This window comes from Serinus canaria, chromosome 3 (assembly GCF_022539315.1).
Source record: "Serinus canaria isolate serCan28SL12 chromosome 3, serCan2020, whole genome shotgun sequence".
Classification (NCBI taxonomy): domain Eukaryota; kingdom Metazoa; phylum Chordata; class Aves; order Passeriformes; family Fringillidae; genus Serinus; species Serinus canaria.
In genome coordinates this window covers 32,293,406-32,315,895 of record NC_066316.1, presented here as the reverse complement: position 1 = coordinate 32,315,895, position 22,490 = coordinate 32,293,406, and the positions used below count along the sequence as shown (strand labels likewise).

General features: G+C 36.6%; 1 protein-coding gene across 2 annotated transcripts in view; it reads right to left on the bottom strand.

Annotated features, from left to right (window-relative positions):
* PRKN (parkin RBR E3 ubiquitin protein ligase) overlaps nucleotides 1-22,490 on the bottom strand; it is a 678,491-nt gene that overhangs the window by 363,710 nt on the left and 292,291 nt on the right. For both annotated transcript variants that reach the window (XM_030235709.2, XM_018915631.2), the window contains exon 5: nucleotides 12,898-12,981. In XM_030235709.2, the coding sequence (XP_030091569.1) occupies nucleotides 12,898-12,981 (84 nt within the window). The remainder of the gene's footprint in view (nucleotides 1-12,897; nucleotides 12,982-22,490) is intronic.

Below are 22,490 nucleotides of genomic sequence, written 5' to 3'. Positions count from 1 at the left end.
TATACACAATTACAGCTCCTCCTTATGGCACAGTAACAGTGGAGTTTGGTGAAAAGTTACTTAGTAATTAGTCCATAAGCACTAGAAATATCCATTCATTCTGTGCAGCAGAATACTGATGCAACTTGAAGACTTCTGTGCCATTTCTGATATTGCAATGGTGGGGTAGCAGGAGAGTGAAGCAGGTTTATGCATCAAATGGAAGGAACATATTTTTCACTAGAACATTCTTCCCCTCATTTCCTGGCAGCAGTTTAACCACCTGTAGCTTCTAAGAATAATTAATAAACTTTTTTTTTTTTTTGTCCACATACATTTTAGTGCCACAGTGGAAAAACTCAGACATTTCACTTTGGAATGCCCCAAGCATTTACCAAAGTCCTAAAGAGCTGCCATGTTGTTCAGTACAACAGGACAGCAGATGTAAGTACCATGAAACACAGTATTTCACAACTATTTGAAAGTGAACTGTTACAATACTTACTGTCAAAAATTGTGGATAACATGTTCTTAAAAAGTTCTTGGGTTTTTTTAACCACATGTTTCTAGCCATTCATTGTGCTAAAGCAAGGAAAATACTTAACTTCTGAGCATCCTCCCAGCAAACAGGCCAAAATACTGAGTATTTCTAATGACAATTGCCAGACCTTCACTGAAGGATTTTTAAGTATTTATCTAATCAATTGTTTACACATTCAAACTGATGTCTCAAATGGGCAGGTGCTTAAAACATAGAGCACTGTTAACATCTGCAGAGTATTTGTATATTTAAGGTGGGTATATATTCTGAGTATCTAAATTAGGCCATTAAGGCAGAAGAGAGAATCCAGAAAACATTTGTTATTACAACGTAAGCCTTCTATACTCAAAATAACATAAATTTTTCTTATACTTGACTTCTCTGAGCTAGAAATCCATATTGTAAACTGAATACAACCCCCCAGGCCTTGCCCCAGGTAGCTATACTATGAGAACTCAGGCATTTCTGACAGCAGCTATTTGATAATTACCCATCACATTAGCATGAAAAATGCGAGACAGAGCCATAATGTGGTGGAGCAGTTCTGATATGAATTACCTTGCAGCCTCTGGTGAGAGAAGCTCACAAGTAATGCCATTGACTGCATTAGCTCACACCACCACATCCTACAAACAGTGCATGCCTTTTTTAAACTCAGTTCTGATTTGTAAAAAATCAGCTAATTTCATAAGGTGCACGCACAGAAGCGGACAACACAAATTCAAGTTTACAAACTGGTCCCAAATTAGTTACAGGCACAATTTCTTAAGAATAGCTAGACCAAAAATATAGTAGACAATTGGTAATCAAAATCTAATGCCTTCACATTTTAGAATCCCAGACCAGAACATTAAGCATGAAAACTATAGGTGGGAAACAGATTTAATGCCAAGGTAAATTTTACGGCAGCTTTTAGATCTAACAATGTCTCACATAGTGTGTCAGCCTGCAAACTGACACAGTTATTAAACAATCAGTAACAGTACTTGCCACAGGTAAATGAAGAAATTGTGTTCTTGCATTGTAAATGCTGCCTGACATTTAAGGAGAGACTCCTCTGTAACCATACTCTACCCTAACAAAATCACCTTCATCTGATTGGATTGCTGATAGATGATTGCAGGAACATGTTGCATGCCTGAATGGAAATCCAAGGCTTCAATCATCAGCAATGAATTCGCAACAGCTGCAGACAGCAACACACTGTTTAAATGTCATGTGCAGTGAGCAACAAAGATTCAAAGTGTTACTGAAATCCATTGAATTATAAAAAACTGTCCCTGAACACGTTAGACACATTGACAGAGTACATGCAAAAAGATGTATCAAACAAGCTTTGTTTGAAAGAAAATGTGGGTCTGATTTGTGAAACAAGCGACAGAGCAAATATGATGTTAGGGTTTGGATCTGACTCTACTGGGTCTTCTTGAGTTCCTTTCTTTGGTTTTCATATAATTCTGTTTGGTCCATAGTTTTCAATTACTGCTTCCCAATTTGTTCAGGTCCCCAAATATCCACGTTTCCTAAAACTTGAATAGACAAAATACATTAATGGTATATGGCCTCCAAATAACAGGTGAAAATTACTTGGTCAACATCCAACAAAAACAGAATAACTACAAAACTGCTCTCACTACTAGGCTCAAGAGCATCTAATGGCAACAACACATGCCAGCGACAGTGTCTCACCCCTCCTTCCCATGGCAGCAGAATGCAACACACTGAGTTTGGATTCTACTTGCCTATTGTGTTCATGCTAGGTGTAGCTAAGACTTGGGATGGATGGATGAATGAAAATTGAAAAAAATTACATGGATTATAAGAGATATATTTGTCTTATTTATTTTATCTCAATCTAAAGATAACCATCTTCCATAAGAGAACTGTTGGTTACACACGTTTCACCACATGAAATCATCGAGCAGCACATTCAACCTCAGATCTTGTCTCTAGCAGGAAGTTAACAGTAGATGTCTAGTATGTGTGGTAAAAACAATTTAAAAATTGAAAACAGTATTTACCAAAACCCTGTTCCTAATCTCCAGCAATTTGTTGTTCAGAGACTTCATAAACCAGAAGGAGTCTTTTCACATTTAATAGTTCTCAATGGATTTTTCTTCCATTAGTTTGTCACTTTTTGAACACATAGCAACTTCCACACTCTATCATGGTAGAGTGTGCTGAAGATTAATTACATAATGGGAAAAGAGGAATCTCCCCGTGGTTGATTTCAACATTACAATAACAGGAAAGGGACACTGCATCAGGCTGAAATAGGATGTTACAATCATACCATATTAAGTTTTTATGACAGCCAACACAGCACCAGTACAGAATAAGTTCCTTGCTGCAGTACATCATCAGCATGATTTTCAGACATTTCTAGAAGCAAAATACCTTTAAAACATTAAAAGGTGAGTTTACATTCAGTTTTGGTTTGCAAGTACAAAATCTACCTTTCAGCACAGTCAAAGGAATTATTACAAGAATGATCCAGGATTTGGTCAGATGAACACAAGCTGTGCTCTGCTCACTGTCTCAAACACCAGACCCTTCATACTGACAGTCTCAAGGAGGATATAGAAATGATAATTTCTAAAAATTAACTTTTTCAGTGAAACCAGGGGCATTGAACAAATTGAAGAAAAGCTGTTGGCTTGTTAGTACACAGTTATCAGTCTTTCCAATGGTCTCACTGATTCCTACAACAGGACACATTTTCAACTCACCTAAAATTTCTTCTCATCAAATGAGGAAGCCTCTACACTATCTGAAGAATTTTTCAAGAGCTCTATCATTGATGAAAATGCCAAGTTCTGTTCAAAACAACTGCCTATTTTTAAAAGGCAGTTGTGAAGGGCAATGAGAACCTAGCAGCTGAGCACAATCACATAAATTGCTCATACAAGACAGAATAAAACACTGAAAGCATGCTTAATGCTCATGTTTTCAAGCTAAGGTTTTCTGGAATGGAACTACAGATGCAAAAACAAAACAAGCAACAAAGACAGAGGTGGTGGTGGTGGTGTTTTTCTCTATTTAACAGTGTTAACAACTGAAGAATGACATCCAAAAGAGCAGAGGATTTGTTTGAAACAAAGCATTATAATCATCAACATTTTTTGTTCCATCTCTTCCAAAATTAAGGCATTTCCACATATGCAAATAAAAATGATGGTGTCAACACAGGAAAGATGAGCTAAATTTCCTGAGACCATTCAGCATAGAATAAAAATAACTGAGTGCCTTTGGGTTTGCCAGAATGTGAATGCAAATTTCAGATCAGAAAAACTATTACCAATTTTTAATTATTGGTGAGATGTGAAAACTGACGAACAGCTCCCAAGAGCTGGCTTGTCTCAGTTTAAAGACTTTTTTGGTGAAAAAAAAAATATATATAATCAACTGATCTAAATCATACCTGTTATGAGCACCAGTAATGGGTTTTGATACCGACACAGTATGTGGCCCACAAAAAAGCCAGTAAATATATTGTAGAAATATTGTGTTTACACTGATGAGGAGTGAATAAGTATTCACTTTCCTTTGTTTTTTAAAAAAAAAGAGGACAGATCTTAATTATAAAAGCTTTAACTTATATTTCAAGATAAATTATTTAGCTTTCTGTCCCTGTATAGAATTAATTCTATTTTATAATTCAGTTTTTCACCTATCATTGATTTTTCTGAACTGAGAAGTAGAATAATAGAATTTCTTTATAAAGGAAAAATTGATCTACTCCAGAATGAGGTTACTTTGAGAATAGCTGTAAAAAATCTAGTTATAGTTTCCTAAAGAAGAATCTAAGAAATGTAGAGTTGACATAATTTGGAGGAAGAATGGAAAGAACCTCAAAACATATTAAAAAACAATGTTTTGTTTAAAATGTTTAAATACCAGAGTATTACCATGTTTAAATACCACGGTAAATCACCTGCTGTGTGTCTTTCTTTGCAATCAAGCATTTGAAGTAAATATTTTTAATCTCTATTTGCTGTTAGGTATATTAATTTAAAGCCTAACTGAAATCAGCAAAATACGATCACAGCACTTTCACAGCTTTTTCCAAAGCCCCAAGGTGTAGTTTTCAGTACTATTCATCTCTTTTTTACTCAGAAAATGCACTGATGACTAAATAAACTCCACCCACATTCAGAGAGGGTTTAAAATACACAGCTTTACAGGAACACAACCACATCATGTCATCATTTAGGGCAACTTTACATGAGGTAATCTAGGCAATTATCAGCATGGAAACCTGACACCAGCCCTACATACAATACATAGCTAATATGGTGCTTGATTAATAAAAGAGGGATCTGTAATTAATGCCAATCAATGTGGATTATAGTAACCCAACTCCATCAAACTCACCTGACACTTTTATGAGATTACAAACGTAGTAGAACATCATAAAAGCAATGTAGGAATTTACCCAGATTTATGTGTAGCATTTGATATGGCACTGACATTTTGATTAAGATGCTAGAACACTATGAGACCAATGTTAGAGACCTTTAACTGATATGTTTCAAAATGTAATTTCCCACAGTGAATCATCCAATGTCTGTTTTTCAAGGTGACTTGCAGTGATCATCTCCTAGCCCCATGCTATTCAAAACATTTCTTAATGATCTGGATGAAGGCATAAAGTAATTACTCATAAATATTACAGATGGCCCAAAATCTAAGGAGTGGGAGCAATGAAACCTAAAAATCACTGACAAAGCCACATAAACAGCTCATCTGAGATCAAAAGCATGATATGGCATTTTAAAACAGCCAGAAATCAAGCTGGAAGGGCCATTCTGTCCAGTGAGGCAGCAACTTGAAAAGAGTGAGATTTTTGCTAGGTGATCAGCCAAACTGGAAACATCAGGATAACATCATAGTTAAATTAGTCTAATTAAACAGCTGAATATCAACACATATCAGCACTCTTGTGGTTTGAACCAGTGGTATCACTACTACTTGCCATGTTTTTATTTCATTTGGTGAATAGATAGGTTTGTGAAGAGAAACAGCTTTAAAAATAAAAAATCTCTGAAATTGTTTCCTTGCCCTTCTTATATCACAAAATAGAAAAGAGAAACTACATTAATGAGTCTGGTCTGCTCGTTACTTAACATGCATTTATGCTTTAATTCTTTCTTGAATTACTTGCCACATTACTGAGCATAAAATAATAAAACAGTTCTTAAATAGAAAAAGCAATGGTCAGAGAATCTGGTAAATAGGAAAGATTCTCAAATTCGTCTTGTATGGTATTTGAATAAATCTCCTCTTAAAAGAGTATCTCTCATATGTGGAAAAGTATGAGGAGTTAAGGACTATTTTTGTCTTCACTGGTAATGCTCCAGCCTCCCCACCCAAATCACAGAAGGCAGAAGTAAGGACCACTGAGGGATATCAGATTTGAGACCTTCTAAGGAACCAGAAGTTTCACAAGTCCATGGGACCCGAGGTGAATAAAGATTCTCAGCCATTATTCATCTTATTTGAGAAGTCATGGTAGTCCAGTGAAGCTCTCACTGACTGGACAAGGGCAAATACAACCCCCACTTTTTAAAAAGGAAAAAATGATCTGCAGGCCAGTCAGTCACACCTCTTCCCCCATTAGGGTTAGGGAGTTGATCTTCCTGGAAACTATGCTAAGGCACATGGAAAATAAGGTGATTGATGACAGCCAACATGCCTTCACTAATGGAAAATTGTGCCTGACAAATTTGGTGGCCTTCTGTGAAGAGGCCACAGTGGTGGTAGGTGAGGGAGGAGTAACTGATGTCAGTGACATGGACCTGTGCAGAACATTTGATGGTGTCACACACAGCATCCATGTCTCTTAACTAGAGAGGCATCGATTTGCAAGGATGGACTCAGTGGATAAGAATTGGCTGGATGGTTGCACTCAAAGAGCTGTTTTTGATGTCTCAATGCCCAAGTGGAGACCAGTGATGAGTGGCTTTCCTCACAGATTTGCACTGGGACTGGCACTATTTAACGTCTTTACTGGCAACACAGACAGTGGGACTGAGCACAGCTTTAGCAAGGCTGCTGCTGACACCAAATTACATGATGCTATTGACCAGCTGGAGGAAAGGGATGCCATCCAGAGGGGACAGGTCAGGCTTGAGAAAGGGGGCCCTCATTAAGTTCAACAGGGCCAGGTGCAAGATCCTACACTTTGCAACCCCAAGTACAAGCACAGGCTGGGAGGAGAATGGATTGAGAACAGCCCAGGTGAGAAGGACTTGGCAGTGAGAAGATAACCTGGCAGTGTGTGCCCACAGTCCAGAAAGCCACCTCTATCCTTGGCTGCACCCAAAGCAGCATGGCCAATGGGCCAAAAAAGAAGATTCTCCCCCTCTATTCTGCCTTTGTGATATCCCACCTGGAGCGCTGCACAGGACCCCAGAACAGGAAGGTCATGGACCTGTTGGAGCAGATCCAGGGCAGAGTCAGTAAGATGATCAGTACCTGGAGCTCCTCTCCTATGAAGACAAGCTAAGAAATTGGGATTTGTTCAGCCTGGAGAAGAGAAGGCTCTGGGGTGACATTAGAGCAGCCTTCCAGCCCGTGAAGGCGGCCCACAAGAAGGCTGAAAAGAGACTTTGCACAAGGGAATGTAGTGACAGAAGACTTAAACTGAGAGAACATTGGTTTAGATTAGAAATTAGGAACAAATTCTTCACTGTGAGGGTGGTGAGGAACTGGCACAGGCTGCCCCAAGAATCTGTGGATATCCCATCCCTAGAAGTGTTCAAGGCCATCTTGGATGAGGCTTTGAGCACCTTGGTCCAGTGGAAGGCATCCCTGCCCACAGTGAGGGGGTTGGAATGAGATGAACAGTGCCTTCCAACCAAAGCCATACCAGAATTCTATGAGGACTGAATAAAGAAGGTGTCACAGTGACTGAGGGAACTGAGATTGTTTAGCCTGAAGAAAAGACTTGAGGTAACTGCATTCTCTCTACAATTCCCTGAAAGGATGTTGAAGCCATGTGGGGGTCAGCCTCTTCTCCCTGGTAACTGGTGACAGGAGAAGGGAGCCTCAAGCTGTGCCAGAGGCAGCTCAAGTCAGACATTGGGAAGAATTTCTTCACAGAATGGGTGTTTAAGCATTGGAACAGATTGTTGTGGCACTTTATGCTACAGCCTAGTTGACAAGGCAGTGATTGGTCAAAGGTAAGACTGAATAATCTTGGAAGTCTTTTCCAACTTAAATCATTCTATGAAAAGAATCCTTGTTTCGATTTAATATTTCTGAAATAAGATTATCTGGTATTTTAGTTAGCACTCCTACTCCATCATACTCATTGTGATCTTTTTTAATAGCATATATTATCTGGACCACTCTATTCTGCATAAGGCAAACTAACATGGATAGCACTGAAATAAATTAAAAATGCAAAGTCAAGAGGCTTCTTGGTATTAAGAAACATTCCGGAATTTTAAAAATTAGTCATAGTAACATTATGACATTGAAAATACTACAATGGCTCCAGGGATGGACAGACATAGTACCTTTAATAATAATAATCATTGTTCACAAAAAGCAATGAATAAATAATAAAGCAATGTAGCAGATCTTTCCTATAATGATAATATAGTCCTTTACTATATTCATATTTTGATAACATCATTAAATTCACTACTTTGCTCATGAGATTTTAACAGGATTTATTTATGTTCTCAACTGAAACAGAGGTCTGAGCTAATCAAAGCAAAATGAGATGAAAAATGAAACATATTTCATCTGAACAGTAATGTTTGAAAAGAATAGCTTTAGACACTTGAAAGAAAAAGAATCATTTGGTAAGCCGTGTATTTAAAGCATACAAGCTGAACACTGTTCCCTTGATTTATTAGTCCAAACTATTTCAGATGAACACAGGTTCCCTGTGGAACAGACTATGAAAGGAAGGCATAATATTGCTGTTCTCTGTGCCAAACCTAATGACAATAAACAAGCAGGAAAGGAAAAAGATGGGAAATGTTTAAACATTTCAGTATAGTAAATATAAAATTGCAAGATTCAAAAGTCACACAATAAGAATGGTAATAATAATAAAATCTACATAATTTAAAAAACCAAACATGCTTCCTATGGCAATCTCTTTGCTCTCAAACATACCCTACAACAGTGAGACTAATGTATAGTGGAATTGAACTATTTAAAATCACATATAGTGGCCAACACTAAACATTAGAAAAAAAAAAGGGATCCAACTCGAAATATAAATCTTTGCCTTGGGCAAGGGAGATGACTGTAGAGTTTGATTAGAAGGGTGTACTGATATTTAAGAAAATCCAGTACTTAGAGATGCTTCCAAAATTTCACAGAAGTCCTGGTGCTTCTTTTAAAAATGGTTTGTTGAATCCTAGCATGTTTCAGTAACTGGAGCAGAGATAAAAATGGTATTCAATTATGATGACAGCTGATGCAGTCTTCATCAAAAACAAAGAATTCAAGGTAAGAGTAGTGATACGTACCAAATGGGAAGAGAAGTATATTTATCTTTCTATTACAGTGATTTTCATTTTCCTTATTCCCAATAGCTTAAGCCATATCTGACCTATAATCCTCTTTAACCCTTTAATTATTTCTGAGATTTTCAAGTCTACAGCAACTCTTTTTTGCACATCCAATGATAACCCCAAGAACACATGCAGAACATTAATACTTTTTCACAGGTTTCTAAAGTTCAAAAAGATTTCCCTTACATTTTTCCCTGGGGATATGGAAATGTCTTTCACTGATGCATATTCACTGGAATGAGGAACTAAGGTGGAGCTGATTCCTACGAAATAACCACTTCAGTGGTTTACGGTGGTATTAAGCTCTGTCTCACCATGAAAAGACACATTATTTCTGTGGTTCTTGATGACTTTTAAAAAGCATGAGCCTACATGAGAAAGCAAATATAATAGAATTTTACATACATAAGTAGAAAAAGTCCTTAATCAAAAATTCACTTCAATGGATGATAAACAGAATTCTGTCTGAGAGACAGATTAAAGTCTAACAAGAAAACTCCTTCAGTAATATTTCATTTGAATTAGGGAAGGCTAAATAATAAGTTGAGTATTACATGTATTCTGGTCACTTGTAAAGATGAGCATGAATCCTCAAAAATTACACCAGAAATACCCTCGGAACCTGTTTTAGTGGTGGGCTTGGCAGTGCTGGTTAACAGTTGGACTTGATTATCTTAAAGGATTTTTCCAACCTACATCATTCTGTTCTAGGTAGTAAAAAAATGCTTATATGAGAAGAGCATCTGTAAGATGCATAGAACCACACCTGTTTCCAAGCACACTTGCACAGCTACATAGAGTGTTTCTGGCTAAAAGTGTTTTGAGACAGAAACCAAAACTACAAGGTTCTTTTCCATTTAATGAATGGTCCTAATTTGTGAAACAGTTTGAAAGATTGATTTAAATCTGCATTCAAAACAGCTAAAGTTGACTCTTCCATTTCCAAAGTATTATAATTAAAGTTTGGTATAAAAGTGGTTTTTCTACAATTGCAGCAGCATAAGTGTTCACAGAAGCTTAATCTTTTTGAAGGTGTAGAAGTTCAGACTGGTTCTGATAGACTGTAATTAATGTTAAAAACCCCACAGTGACCTCTGCTTGGGAGCACACTGGAGCCCATATCGAATCACAGTGCACTTAACATTAGGATAATCATTATATCTTCTACAAATCATTAGAAATTTTATTTAACTGAAATGAAATTTGATTTTCATTATTTTCTCAGTCAATTCTTTTATTTACATTTTTGCAACCAAATGAATTAAAGTCTGTCATTCTTCCAAGAGACCAATTTCATACCAAAATACATACAAAGTAGTATTTTGGGGGAAAGCACATTACCTTGTGGTTTTTTATGTTGCAAATTGGTGCTTAGAAAAATTGAAAATTGACAAAAAATCAATTTTTAACTGAAACATGACTTGGAGGAGAAATAATGGAGGAATTTTTTTTCCTTAAACAGCAGTATTTGCAGTTTGCTGATAACTTACAACCAACAGCCTTAAAGCTTCTTCATTGCATATCACAATAAAGAAACACATACACTCTGGAGCTATTTCAGAGATATAACTCCACAAACTTTGTCATAAAGATGCAAAAATAAATAGTTAATGATAAAATATGACTTAATCTTCCAAAAATTGTAACAGGCAAGAAAAGCCTAGAGGTTTTAACCCATGGTTTAGTTAAGGTTATTTTAATTCTGTTCCAAACAGTTAGTCTGTTTTACTAGAGCAGAAAAGAACGGCAAATCCTTGGAAATACATCTGTAGGATCTCTACTATTTCCCTTTAGGAGCAAGACACAAAACAAAAATCTTAGTGATGTAAGCCTTTGAAATGGAAGATTTCCCAGAAAGTAAAGATGTGTTTTCACAGTGATTGAGGCCAAAGAAAAACAAACAATCCCAAAACACAAGAAAGATGTCTTTCAGCAACCAGAGGATCTCAACAAGCCCTCAATTCAAATATTTGATGCAGGTTTACCTACTTACTAGTCACGTAAAAAAGAAGTTCAACACACTCAAGTGCTTAGTTTTTCTTGACTAGATTGATCTTGCTGGAAATTATGGTTGAGAAATCATAAAAATTAGGAGTGTTCTTGCACCTCAGTCTGGTTCAGTTCTAACACTGTTGGATAGAGTGGTTTGTAGCTGATAAAGGGAAAATGTGTCAGTTTGAAAATAAAAAGAACAGCACATTTCTCCAGTAACAGACTCATGCCTTCAGTCCAGGTTGTCTCAAGCTGCATTAGCAACATGTCTGTCTAATATAGGGTGTCTTCTGAAATGTATTCAGTGATGCCTTACTGAAAGCTAACACTGATCCTTGGCTCTGCTAAGTATGCAACTTGCCAGAGGAATCGACAGCAACTGCAGTCATGGGGCTTAGTCGACTGGGTATTGGTTGTTTGCCACAGCATTAGATTTTAGTATTATGGTCAGTGGTTTTTTTTCTTCTCTCTCCACAAAGATGGCATTTTGCTTCATTTTCTGCTTTCAAAAAATAAGAACTGATTCAATGAGGGAATGGGTTGTAGTTCAGGAGGCAGGGTTGCCAAAAGTGTCATTATTTCTCTACTTTTTCCACAAATGCACTGGGTAACAAAAGCTGTAAATTGGCAGCTGCAAGTCAGTCAGGTATATTCTGCCAAAAGGCGACAAAACTGGGAATTGTACTGCCCAGAGAATAGCATTTGAAAGTCTAACACTTGCCACTTTCAAGGTCATGGTCTTTGTGTTTCCCTTCCAGCCCAGGACATGCTGTGATTCCTGGGTGGCTCAAACACTGCTACAAGGTGCACATGAAGAAGCAGAAGACCAAAGGCTGCCAGACCTCATTTTCTGTTGGCTGCACATGGACTCAGCCCTACATCCCACGCTATTAATGCAACCATTTGGTATCTAAAGTTCGATAAAAATATTTTCTGGCACCAACTGTGGCCAGGCAGGAGACACCTATGGAACTGTAAGGACACACCACTTCACAACTGTCTTGCTAGGGAAGACAAAGAGAAGGTTACACCAGAGCAGGTGAGCAACTCTGGAAAAAGTAGTTTGTGTAGCTTCAGTCTGCAAATCATTGATGAATAGAAACTTTTCATATGTAGGAAATTCAAGTTTACCTTTAAAACCTCTGTCCTGAAGGAACACTTAAACTAAGCTTTTTCTTGAGAAGGAATTACCTCTAAGACTTTAGTGTTAGATGCTATATCTAATACATATGAAGATACAAGTATACATAATGTTTTGAAAAATCTTTATTAATAATTTGATAAACCTATGCTCCTTCATACTCAGTCTTTTCATTGATGTCATTTAAAGAAACAGAGGAAGCAACAAGATGTGGGAGAGAAATTGGACAGTGATCAGTATGAAAAACCTACTCCTGTGGCCAAAGCCCAATATGCAAGTTTTGATGTGCAATATGACATGGAAATTTGAAGCTTTCAAGGCAAAGGTGTACATAACAATTATAAAATAAGCATTGACAGAAACATTTAATTATTACATACCATATTTAACCTTTGCATAATTGAAACTCTAAGAGTTATACTTCAGTGCAAAGGATGAAATAAAATTATTTCCTCCTTCATTCCAAATAGCATCTGACCAGAGTTCCTCCCTTTCACAAGACATCAGAGGTTAATTATCTAATGCTGAACAGTTCTGTTGAAGTGTACCATACCTGTCTCTTCACAGTCATTACTGAAATTCTAACATGGTCAGCACTGTTACAAAGAACTATTCTTATGAGTGGTTTGTAGCTGATAAAGGGAAAACGTGTCAGTTTGAAAAGAAAAGAACAGCACAATACTTGGAGACACACGACAAAATCTTACCGCTACATTTCCATTGCACCCTTCGGACTGGCAAACACCTCCTATTCTGTTGGGAATTAGCACATCATCCCAGCAAGATGGGCCCTTCAAAATAAAACCAAAGCATACAAAGATTATGATTTACTTCATAAATAAATATATAAAACTTGGCTTTGTTGCTGCTTTACCTACTCTTGTTCCTTTTAGATTTTAGCTAGACAGTTTTATCATGATTACACTGAGAGATTATTTAGGTTTTATAACAATATTCACCAGTAAAGCCCAGTCTCAAAGAGGACATGTGGTCCCTCCACCCTAAGGTCAGTGCTGTAAAAAGGCATCATTAGTAGGTTACATTTTCTCAGCTAAAGACAGGTACTGAGTTAATCACAATTAAAAAGCCACAAAGACTCATTGTCTGGTTCAACACTGTTTACCCATGGGCCTGCAGCTGACTAAGGGGAAAAGGGAAGAAAGATAACAGTTGGAAGTAGAATAGACAATTAGAAAAACTGTAAATAGATTGCTTGGCTGTAGATAAAGCCTTTACTTAACTGTAATACAACATAATGAAAATATTAAGTGAGAATTGTTATTAGATTTCTGGATATTTACATTAAATTCCATATTTATCAGTCATTATTAAAGAAACTTAAAAATCCCCAGTACCCCACAGCAAAACAATATAAAACCCAGAAAAGAAAACAGACAAAAAAAAATCCTTATCAAACGTTACAGTGACTTTTTGAACATACACAGTTCATTTATGAGTATATTACCAAGTAAAAAAAAAAAAAAAAAAAAGGATTGCAAATCATCAATATTTCAGAACTGCAAAATAATGTGATTAAAGGATGATCTATCAAAGAAGAAAATTTTTATATATACATACACCATATATCGGAACATTTATAAAAATATTTTGCATCACAAAATATTGACACTTGTATGCTTTCTCTTTTTATATTAATTTTACACCAATTAATATTTAATTTACAGACAACAAAATTAATCTGAACAATAGATTTGAAGTTCACAGGTATCCACATATATAGTAGAAACAAACAACTAAGGTATAAAAAATGAAAATATTTGGTACTTGGATTACTCAGTGTTTGGGATAGAATTGGTGCCCAGGAAATAGCAGAAAATCTTCATCCAGAGGATAAATTATGGCAGTCAAGACATTGACCACATTAGTGAAATTAGTGCCTACTTAAAACACAGTTGAATTACAAAGTAATCCAGTGTCACATCCAGATCCAATACCTTTTAATTCTGTATCAGGCACTTTAGCATTGTGTGGGCACAGCTGAAATGATTTCAGAATTCTCTTAGTAAGGTGAACTTAGTTATGAAATGTTGATCGAGCCTGTCTAGAAAGTCGAGTAAAACAATTTGCTCTTCACTGAGCTCCACTCTTGAGTGTCATCCAGCTGAAGTGCTGGCATTTGAGACAGGTAAAAAAAACGAGCTTTAGCACATGTAAATTAAATTACAGGCAGACACAGGGGTGAGAAATCATAGTTTTGAGTCCTTGGGTGAACACAACTGGAATGGAGTTCATATAAAGTAATAATACTTGATATTGGGGGGGGGGGGGGGCAGAGTAAAAGGGGGCACCACCTTGATTTAACGATTTAAAACATTTGAAAAATAAAGTTTGCCACCAAATATTCCAGTGAATTTTGACCTCTCATTAAGTTTTAGCATTCCAGAAAATTTGCAGGAAGAACAGTAAGGCCACCTTGAGATGCTACACAAAGAACTACCTTCTTTTAATTGCTTTCAACTCAGTAGTTAAAAACTTTTATTTGATGCCCCCCATTTATTTATTTTTCTCCATGCCACCAAAGATTGAACAGGTCTCTAGCACTCCTTCCACAGCAGTTTACTTTTCAGGGAAGAAAGTAATCTACCTTCCCATCCCTCATATAGGTGCTGTTCCTTATATTTTACTTTTCATCTTTTAGTAGCTCTTCCAACTCTATAATTTAGGAATATAATGAACATCACACAGTACACGACTTACATGTTGGACCAGTGAATAGGAAGATGATGTCTACAAATTTGTTCAAGTCCTCCTAAATACTTACTGAAATGGAATTTACTTTGCTGATGGTTACTAAGCACCAAGGCAGTATTTTGGTGGAGTTATCTATCAGAGCTCCTAGACCTCATTGCTACTTATATCTCAAAATCCATCTCATATATATTATAAATCTGAAGGGTTTTTTTCCCAGTGCACACCCCTTAATAGTGATGTATGGTCAATTTCAACTGCCATTTCAACAGCAGTTGCAATGTGCATCCCAAGGTCCACAGAGAGGCTTCTAGCAGGCACTTCCTAAGTTCTCCCATACTGAACCCATCTGCTTGCTTCCAAGGATGAACCAGCTATACACCTCACTCTCCAAGTCTGTGGCCATCACCTAATGGACCTTCTGCTCCTGTTATAGCTTAAATGGACTCAGCAACAGTTTTTTCTGCTGTTTGCAGGTAAGATACTTCAGCAGTTTCACCCACAAAATTGTATTTTTATATTTAAAGTACTGGAATTATTTTTTTTTGCTTTCTAGTAGTTTAGTTATCACTGTTAAAGACCTGATCTTCATTAGTAACATTATAAACCAAGTGTCCCTTCTCTTGGCAGTTCTTTGATCAGCTTTTCCATAACATAGGCTGATAGCATCCACATGTTTACTCTTGGGATTGTGATTTGACATCATACTTACACAATATACATTAAAGTAATTTAAATATCCCATTATGACACTTTTTCCTCCACTTTCAAACTTTAGCTTGCTATCATTATCTGGTCACACAGTTGTTATAGGGAGTCATATTTTTTCCCCTTTGGAGGGCTGGAATTTTAATTCATAAGAATGACATCAAACTCACTGACTTGATAGACACAACCAAGACTAACAAGTTAATGTTTGATTAACATCTATACCTCTTCCTCTATACTCATATTTATTAACACATTTTTATTAAAATACATTTTTTTAAATTTGAGGAATTTATTAGTTTTTTTTTTTTTTTTAGTTTTGGCTAATCCTTAACATGATTTTCATTTGGGAAGAGAATACTAAAAAAAAAAAAAAAAAAAAAAAAAAAAAAAAAGATGAGAAATCAGAAACAAGTGTGCTTTATAAAACTTGGGATCTAAGAAGGGATGGGGATAGGGGAGAACACTCATTTCATAAAAAACCCCAGAAACATATTCACTCAAATCCCAAAAAAGCCTTTTTTCTTTTTTTTTTTTTTTTTTAATCTGGTACTGGTAACGTGGGGCAATGATTTTTTCCTATTTCTTCATTCTTGTGTGATTAATAGGACACTCTGAAAGTTAATGATGCTACACCAGCATATACACAAAAAATAGTCACACCAAGATACACACCAAGTTAATTTAAATGAGTGTGTAGAAGCAGTTCCACAGGTATGCTATCAGCTCTGATACTAATTATCTTGATTTTTTTAAGAAGAAAATATTCCAAAATAAACTTCTTAGAGGAATTAATGTTTTACTTCACTGAAGTTATTTCAGGTGAAAACTTCCCAAATATTCATTAGTTTGCAGATCTGGGTATATAGTCACAAAAAGGTAAGAAGGTATATTAATTGTCAAGCTAGGAAAATAAACCAAAATATCCACAGGATCATTTATAAGGCTGAGGTTCTAGAAAAATGCATTTTTAAAAGAAACCAAAAAGGGATGAATTGATGCAATGTTCTAATGACCATTAGAATTAACCACTACAAGTAACACTATATCAAGTCCAAATATGCTCAGTATGAGGATATATTTCATTAATCAACAGTTACAATAATAATAGGAATTTTGCAGTCACCTTTAAGTTCTTATTTCCAAGGGAAAGCTAATGTACTACATGGCTTGGTAGGAACTTGCAGTGCTTTCTCTCTCTGCAATCATTTCCTCATGATGTTTCTCAAGGACACGAGACTACTTTGCACCTCACTATTTGAAATCAAAATGTCATCATTTACTAAAAGCATGTTAGAGCATACACACAGGGAACCGGGAGCACAGCTCCACGTTATCAGCAACTATCAACTGTTCACTCAGACTGTAGCTAAGAACTTCCTATTTTTCCCTTGATAAAACCCCCCCCAATATTCATCACTTCTTTAACTCTTATGACGGACATAAAACCCATAACAAAGTCAGATGCATTTAACTCTTTTGGCAATGTTTACCAGACAGAGCTTTAAGTCAACAGTGGTTTCTTGTTTTTCTGTTCTAGCAAAAGTTACATCAAGTTCTTAAGGCACAAGATGGCATTGATCCAGCAGGAATTATAGACTGACAGAATATAATGGGTTTCAGCCTGTTTAGCATTGATGAGTGGAGAGAAAAAAAAGTAATAAAACAATAAACCCCAATCAATCAGAGAGCCCCTATTCCACACCTCATTTTCCAAATTAGTAAGAGAAAAAAATCTCCTTTTCCACATCTGTTCTTGCCATTCTTCATGGCCATATTTTATTATTAATGTTAATCTAACACACTTTCAAAAGATTCAGTGTGCTTGAAAATTTTAGTTTTGCACCTTCAAAACAAAAATAGAAGAAAAGACATTTGTCCTTGAAAAACACTGTGCATTCAAAATGTTCATGTTTCTGTAGCTAGAGTACTACTAAATGTCAGTGCTACAATTGCGTCAAAACACAATTAGGAATTCTGGCAAGATAAACACTTGGAAATGCAATTTTTGTATCGTTCTTTCTTGAGTCTAAGAAAAGCTTGTCAACCTGCAGGCCCAGCCAATCACTTGTGGTGTTATAACACCGCAGGCTCTAGTGTTTGTAATTATTAGCTGGCATTAATCAAGAACATACTGTGAGAGGAACAAAGCCTTCTGATTGCGAGATTAAAGCAACTGCCCCTCTTGTACCCAGAGAAAGCTGTGCATCAAAATAAACACATCAGAGAAGGCTCTTCCGGTGGATAAGTGGGAAAAGGACAGAATCAAGAAAGAAATAGAAAGAACACCACTGAATAGAAAAAGTCATACCAAATGTACTTGAGTATTTCCCAAATAAGTAGGTACGAAAATTCCTCTGCCTTTAGCATATGGCAGTTTTTCCTTTCCTTTTTGAGGGGGAGGGCAGAAAAAAAAGTTGGTGAATGGTATATCAAGCTTGAAGTGAAACTCCTATGCAACGTATGAAGAACAGGGAGGACTGAGATGTTTTTTCAATGCATGAGGGGAGTACTGGAATTCTGTGTACATTTCACTGGTATATTGTACTGATGCCCAGTACAGAGGGCAGTACAGTACACTCTACCCTCAGGGTCTCTTTATACTGTAGCCAAGATCCAGTTTTTTATTGTAGAACCAAAACTAAATTTTCATCAGAAACCTTTCAAAAAAAAAAAAAAAAAACCCACTTAAAAAAAAAACCCAAACCAGAAATAGCATCTAGAGAATTTGGATGACAAATTATTCAAAACATGGTTGCTGACAGAACTGTTGACCTGTGAAGTCAGGGAAAGGTCAGAAGCAGAGGTCAGCAATAGAAACCAGTGATTCATCAAAGACTCTGAATCACTTAGAAGGCTGCAAACTATCCATGTATTCAATACTTTGTATTTTCCCCACTTTATATTCCCCTCTAGTGAACAATATGCAGCTGAATATCATTAAAACACAGAAGCTTTGTACCTTCTTCTATCTACATAAGAAACATAAATCATTAAAATGTTGAGCAAATGACCCAACCAAGGAAAAGCTATTAATGCAGAAGGATTTTAAAGCTATGTAAGAAATAATTTCAGGTCTTGGGGGAATTTAAAAATCAGCATTCAGGACACAGGAGAAGTGCTAAATCTGATGCAAATCATGCAAACATTCAGGCTTCTCTGCAAAGTTATGGCTACTGACTTGTTTGTGTGAGAGTATTTGAACAGCTAGACATTGTATAGGGAACCTCAGCATTACTTCAGGATATTGGGAGAGTAAGACAGAAAAAACCTCCCAAAATACAAGGCTTACTAAATAAAATTTATTTCATTTTTTGCCACTCTAACAGCAATGTCCACACCAAGTTACCACAATTCACTGCTTCCAATGCCAGAACAGGTAGACAGCTCTGCCTCCCAGACACAGCAGGAACCAAGACATATCGTAATAGTAAGCATGCATCTCTCCTATGAGAAAAGACTTAAAGACTTAGAGGGTTTTTCAGCCTGGAGAAGTGAAGACTTATGGGGGATCTAATACAGCCTTTCACCACCTTAAGGGGAACTTACTGGAAAGATGGATGGGGACGTTTTACAAGAGCATGCAGTGACAGGATAAGGGGGAATGGCTGCAAGCTAAAAGAGTGTAGGTTTAGATTCAGCATGAGAAAATAATTCCTTTCTAGGAGGTAGTGAGGCACTGAAATAGGTTACCTATAGAGATTGTGGATGCCCCTTTGCTGGAAATGTTCAAGGCCAGGTTGGAAGGGGCACTGAGGGGCTCTTGGTTTAGTGCAAGGCATCCTAGCCCATGGCAGAGGGCCAAATGATCTTTAAATGATCCCTTCCAACTGAACTTATTCTATGATTTCTACTAAATGCTTAAATATTATACAGATATTATTTTTTCCCTAAGTAAAACTATGAACTATGGAGGCTGAACACAGCATCCAATCTAGCTCAAAATGCATTTCTCCAAATTCCCAAAGCCCAGCTGATCAGCATCCCTCACAAGAAAGAGAAGATAAAAATAGTTTATAAATGAGATTACTCTTGAACTAGCCAGGAAGTTCTTGCTGGCCTTCTACCTATGTTCTACTTAAAACACTTGAAAATTTATTATGTTAGATAATCAACTGAATGGAAAAACTGTCAGACTGGCAACTTTGAGGACCAAAATCATCTGCTTAACACAAAGGCAGAGGTAATTGAAGTTTATCTACAATTTATGCAGATCTACAAGGACCATTACCAGCAGGGAGAGATTAATTTTTGTTCCAAAGCTATGTATTTTTTAATATTTCTGACAAAACTGATGGAAACTGACTAGCACATGGGGACACATTTTTGCAGGTAAAGCTAACCAGCTTATTGTGGGCTGACTTTGACAAGCAATCTCCCATACAGCAGGGAACAAAGTACAGAAAAAGACTACTAAATGAATCTTTGGGTTGGTTTTAAAGAGGTTTGTGATGTGGGGCTGGGAGGACTGGAGTTAACTGCTCATTCTAAACAGCATATTAAAGAATCCATCAGAAGGAACGTTCTTATTATTATTGACTTTGGCTATTAGGCCAAATCAATAAAGCACATGGATAGCTTTGTTTACATGAGAAACAGCACTGAAGAGAAGTCAATCACATGCTTTAAGTCTTTGTGGGGACTGAACCTACTTGTTTGATTTATAGTAGGATCTTAGAGACAAAATTTTCCTTTAAGAGTGACCAGCCTAATTATTAAATTGACAGTTCTATGTCAATAGTTATAACTCTTCCAACATTAAGTAGCAGACAATTAGCTGAACTGCTCACAGGCATGTAATTATGAACATTGCCTGCATGATAGTTATTTCAAATGAAACATGAGAGGATCACATCTGAAACTGAAAATGGGTGAGTATAGTAAAAATAATCACGTTGTTTTATTGATCATTTCTTTTTCTTTCTTAACACCGGTTTCTTTCTTAACACAGGTTTCTTTGTTAAAAATAAAAAAAAGAAGAAAAGAAAACACATGAATGAGATGCTTTTAATAAGTTCTGGTCTTTTCTGTCATACTATTTATAGTACAATGATTTACAAGATTCATCCTGCTGGACCTCAAGGAAATAATGAAGGCTCATAAAAGACACCCAAGATAAAGGGCTGCAGATTCATCTCTTCATTGACAATATTTTATAGCATGCATTGTGTTGCCAGCACAAACACTTTCTTATATAAGCAAAAAAAAAAAAAAAAATTATTCAAGGTGTGCCTTTGGTTGGTCCTTCCCAGCAAAAAGGGGCAGAAAAGAGAAAAAAGATAGTACAAATACAACTGCAGCTGAAAAACTGAACAACATAGTCCTGCTGCTAAACTTATCATGAATGAGAGAAATAGAGCCATAAGAAAGAGTGGATATAAAGCCTCCTAAACCAAACAACCAAACTTCATTCAAATAATCTGTCAGACTAACGATTTCTAACATATAAATAAATAATAGATATAATAAATAATTTATAGATTTCTCATCTATACATCTTTCTATCTAGATGGCATTAAATACTTTTTCAAGGCTGAAAGAAGAAAAGAGAACCAGAGAAAACACCTGTAATTCTCCAAACATGCCAAGTACTTACTGTGTCCATTGAAATGATTACATTAAAAAAATAAACTAAAATCCACAGTTCTGAGTGTTAACACCAGCAGATCTCACTGAGGTCAGGGTAACCAGGAACAGACTAAAGCCCTCTGGCTTCAGTTGCTGTTTCTGCTGTGGTGACTTTTCAGGGATTCTTTTACAGGGGAGCAGGCAGAGCTAATGGACAGGAGCAATCAAAACTTCTAAGACCCACCTCTGTTTTTCCTCCAGCTGGGATGTGCTCACAGTTATTTGAGCCACAACTGTTAACATATAAAAAAATAGCACATTCTGTGGACTTCTGGCTGGGATGAGAAAGTGCAAAGGCTGTTTTTTTTTTTCTACCTCATCCCTTCTAAAGCACAGCTACAAGCTGTAAAAGCTGCCAGAACTTGGATTAAATTTACTGTGTACCTCAGCTTTTCCTGAAGTGGCAGCTGCCTGCAGCAGATGGATTTTGTCCTGCAGGACTCTGGGCAGAGAAGATCAGCCCAGCACCAGTGAGTGCTCCATGCAGGGTGAGAGGGGGATGCTGGGGCCTGATCAGAGCCCTCAGGGTGCTGACAGACTTGGCACAATTTTGAAAGAGAAGTGATTAGCATAAGGATAGATTATCAGTTACCTTCAAGTCAGAGGGTTCTAGAGGAGCTGCAGAGGAGTGTCAGCCATTCAGAGGTGAAGCACTTTCAGGATCAGACAGGAAACCCTCATGTCTTTCAGTTCTCCAGAAATGGGTGTCAGCGTTAACATTCAGTAAAAATACTTTAAATTCAGTATGAAACCATGCTGCTGATCCTGGAGCTCATAATAAACCAGGATTGCACTGATCTTTCTATTTCTTAAGGCAAATCTCTCAGAATAGAGTAGGTGAAGAAATGTTTTCTGCATGAACGTATTTTTTTACCAGTCACAGATATAATCACATGTCAGATATGGAGCCATTTAATCTAAAAACTTTGGGCTACAGAAACATTTAAGCAACTCCATATATTTTAAGCACAAAAAATTATTCCAGTCCTGCAATTTGGAGACTTCATAAGCTACATCTGCATGGGAAATATATGGACTAAATGAAGTAGCACACAAAAATAAAAAAATCCAAGCTAAGCCAATATACAAGTCAAGGTCTGCAGTTGACATATTGCTAATAATGCCAACTAGACACCTTGCAATTCCACTAATATGAGTTGAAGTTAAACAAAGGCAATAAACCAAAGACGCAAAATAAAAATCCAAGACTCATGAATATTCCACAGTAATAATTTAATGCAGATGTAATTGTTGC